The sequence below is a fragment of the Cupressus sempervirens genome, chromosome 6 (assembly GCF_028749045.1).
Source record: "Cupressus sempervirens isolate cs-2001-9-10 chromosome 6, ASM2874904v1, whole genome shotgun sequence".
NCBI lineage: Eukaryota > Viridiplantae > Streptophyta > Pinopsida > Cupressales > Cupressaceae > Cupressus > Cupressus sempervirens.
In genome coordinates, this window is record NC_143123.1 from 545987453 (window position 1) to 545991231 (window position 3779).

At 35.0% G+C, this 3779-nt stretch overlaps 1 protein-coding gene across 1 annotated transcript; it reads left to right on the forward strand.

Moving 5' to 3' along the window:
• Positions 1-2823: 2823 nt before the first annotated feature.
• LOC149553410 (RAF-like serine/threonine-protein kinase 24) lies at positions 2824-3564 on the forward strand. The gene is made up of 2 exons (XM_089789891.1): positions 2824-3002; positions 3108-3564. The coding sequence occupies exons 1-2, from the start codon at positions 2852-2854 to the stop codon at positions 3479-3481; spliced, it is 525 nt and encodes a 174-aa protein (XP_089646017.1). The 5' UTR covers positions 2824-2851; the 3' UTR covers positions 3482-3564.
• The last annotated feature ends 215 nt before the right edge of the window (positions 3565-3779 follow it).

A 3779-nucleotide genomic window follows, 5' to 3' on the forward strand; every position in this document is an offset into this window, starting at 1 on the left:
CTAGTTGGTCATCAAACAAGAAAAAAATGGTAAACCACAATCACAACTCTTATAATTGGAATTATAATACTAAGTATAGCTGTCACTATTGTCAAGAGTATGGACATGCTACTAAAAATTGCATTAGAGAACATCTTAGAAGTGACTACAAAAGATGGTTTAGTCAAACTACATCTTTGAGTTGTTTGAAGATTGGTCACATAAGTAGAAATTGTCCAATAAGGCCAAAAGCACCTAGTAGTGAGTTCAATATAGGCAAAGGAAAGATTGATGTTGAAGAAGTCAAAGTGCATATGAGAAAGACATGGAAGAATAAGGCAGATTGCAGCACATTAAATTTAGATAGGATCACTTCATCCAATGGATCAAGTGATCACACCATCCCCGATTAGGCAATTAAGAGGTATGTATGGGACTGATATTTCAAAGTTCAATTATACATCAATTCCAAGGATTGAGTTATGAAAATATCATATATGCATGAAGTAATATGCAAAGTATTGGTTAGAACTTAGAAGAAATCTATAAGTTTTTGTGTTGCTACCAAGCATGAAAAGTTTCGCTATGGTTGTCAAGTGAAAGTTATTTGATGCCAAGCTATCGAAGATGATAGTGTTGGCCAAGATTGTAGTGATTACTGAGCATGAAGGAAAATTACATAGAAGTCGAGTGAGTCAGAATTGCTATTGGATCTGAACTTATAGCTGTGTATTAATTAAAAAATATAGATAATTATTTAAGAATAATATGTATTCTAAAAATATGTAATTGTGAATCAACTGAAAACATAATTTATCTTTACATGAACCAACAATATGTACTTTTCAACACTTATAACTATTTCTTTAGTCGCTTTGAGAGAAACTAATGTTTTCAATGTAATTAAGATAGAGACAAGTGTTTTCAATGGACTCTTTGCAATTAATTTGTACATGAAAAATAATGTCAATTTTTTTATCCTATGATTTGAAGTGATATTTTTCTAATTGGTATTTCTATTTTGTTGTGTGTTTTATGAATTTTAATGCAAACTTAGAAAAAATAAATCTCCTTGCCAATAAATAGTGTACCAATTAAATTTTAAAGTCATTCACTAATGTGTGACTCCACAACGAGAAGCTTCCATATATAAGAATCCTTCACACCTTTTTCATATGGTCACATGACATATGACCTCAAACACCTTTTTGGTACTATGTAGAAAAGCTCTACACATTGCTCTAAAATCCCTGTATCTCAAATTATGTGAAGATTTAGTTATTCTTTTGGAAAATATAACTCACTTCAGTGTTAGCACATAGTAGCAGTAGCAGGTAGACCAGGGTTCAAATCCCTACTAGTTGAAGAAATGCTTCATTATACTGTAAATTTTTTCATTTGTTTTCTATTTAAACATATAAAACATAAATTTAACTAGCATTTCAAGGATGATTGCTACACAGTAAATTCTTAGGGTTTCACCATAAATATTGGCAAAATTTAGGTCACAATTTGTAATTTAATATTTAATTTTTCCTTTTGTAACTCCTAAAGTTGTGTTTGCTCTAAATTAACACTCTCAATTTATGTTCTTAATGTTTTTGGAGCCTTGACTTCAAATTAAAAAGTTACAATTCAGAGTGGATTTTGTTAGGCCCAGAAATATGATGTAATAGAAAATAATAGAAACATAATGGAAACTTTACTGTATCTAATCATCAAGATTCATTACATAAATAAATTAGTCATATAGCAGTTTAATAACTGCTATAAAAGATGCCAAGAAACAAAGTGGGCGTGGAAGTCAATTGATTCATCATGCTTTAATATTCTTAATATTCTTTGATAGGCTATACTGACGCAGATTGGGCAGGAAGTACAATAGACAAAAGGAGCACTTTAGGGTGTTGTTTCAGCTTGGGATCAGGAGTTGTATCTTGGTTCAACACGAAGCAGAAGTTTGTGGCTCTAAATTCAGCAGAAGCAGAATACATAGTAGCTAGCATAGCGACATGTGAAGTAATATGGCTTCGGAAGTTGTTAGTAGCCTTGTTTGGTCAGAAGGTTGAGACTACTGTGATACATTGTGACAGTCAAAGTTGCATCAAGTTGTCTGAGAATCTAGTGTTTCATGATAGGTCTAAACATATAGATATCAGATATCACTTCATCAGAGATTGTGTACAAAGGGGAGTTGTTTGACTACAATACATACCTACAGATGAGTAGGTAGCAGACATTCTGACGAAGGCTTTATGAAAGGCCAAATTTATCTTCTTCAGAGATAAGATGGGTGTCATGCAGAATAGGTTCCTCGCTAAGAGGGAGTGTTAATTATTGTTAGTTGGACAACTGTTATTTCTGACCCGGAAATAGCAGCACTATTATGGGTAGCTTGGACAGCTGTTCGTCCTTATCTATGAATAGCGGTTGTATTTATGGGGGGTTTGGATAGCTGTTTGTCCACTTGCCAAAAATTAGTAAATGGTTATTATTTACTAATTTTAGTGATTCCTTTTGGACACTTTGCAACCAATTCTATTATTGGCTGTCGAGTTGTCTTAATCTCAACCGTTGGTTAGATTTAATCTCGGTCGTTGGTTTACCAACAGGAGTAGTATAGAAAGGGGTCATTGGGTCATTTGGATGTGAAGTAGCATTTGGAGAAGCAGTTTGCAGTGTTAGCAAACAGTCTTGCAGTGTTAGCAAGGGCGCAGTGTTAGCGCTGAAGAATATCAGCAGCAGAAATTAGGAGGTTGTCGGAGTTCTGCAGTTTAATAATCATTTACGGTAGGAGATTAATAATCAGTGACTGCAATAGTTAGATTTTTCACACTTGTTTCCTCCCATTCTTCTTGTCTGGTATCCGAGAATGGAAAAGCCTCCGGTCCAGAGTTCGAATCGTGTGAAGTGTTTGTGCAGATATGGAGGCAAGTTTCTCCTCCGCCCCGCTGATTCCAAGCTCTGCTACGCGGGCGGCGAGACGAGGATCATAAACGTCGCTAGAAACATCACCTTTGCAGGTTCAGATCTTTCTTTTTAAGAAACTCATTTGAATAGGGGAAAAGAAAATATTGACTAGAAATAGATTCTTAATATTCTTTGATTGACCCTTTTTCTTTTGACAGATCTGTCTGCAAAAATTGAAAAGGTGTTTGGCTGCGATTTGCTGCTCAAGTGTCAGCTGCCCGGGGAAGATCTGGATTTTCTTGTCTCCATTAAGTCCGATGAAGAAGTCGAAAGTATTTTGCAGGAATTTGATGGCCTTCACACCAAAGTGCGGATCTTTTTGTTTCCGAAGCCCGCCAAATCAAGTCAATTTGTTATGCCGAGCTTTCCGAAAGAGCGGTGGTCACAAGAAGTGGGAAAGGGCCACTATTTGCCCCGCTATGTCTCCTGCATTATGGCATTTTGTAGGGATTTTGCTCGGAAAATTTTGCCCTGTTTTATGGCATTTTGTAGGGATTTTGCTCGGAAAATTTCAAGTTGCCTAAACTTGTAATGCGAGAAAGAAAGTGAATCTTTGTAGGGATTTTATTTTAGGAGGAAGAAAGTGAATCTTTGTAGGGATTTTATTTTAGGAGGAAGAAAGTGAATCTTTGTAAATCACATTTATGCTCTACATTCTGAGGATGATTATTTGTAAATCACATTGTCTAAAAATTATTTTAGGTTTCTTGCAATTCACGAGTTCTTTTTGGTAAATCACGCCATTGTTTGTTGAAATTATTTCAATTTTATCCGAAAGAAAACTGAATAGAGTTTGTTTTAATTGCCCTAACATCAAATAGGCATTGCCG

Excerpts from the sequence above, each read along its gene's own strand:
- LOC149553410 (XM_089789891.1), top strand. The coding sequence starts at position 2,852 with ATGGAAAAGCCTCCGGTCCAGAGTTCGAATCGTGTGAAGTGTTTGTGC. Across the intron at positions 3,003-3,107 it reads TAGAAACATCACCTTTGCAG|ATCTGTCTGCAAAAATTGAA; the intron begins GTTCAGATCTTT and ends TTCTTTTGACAG.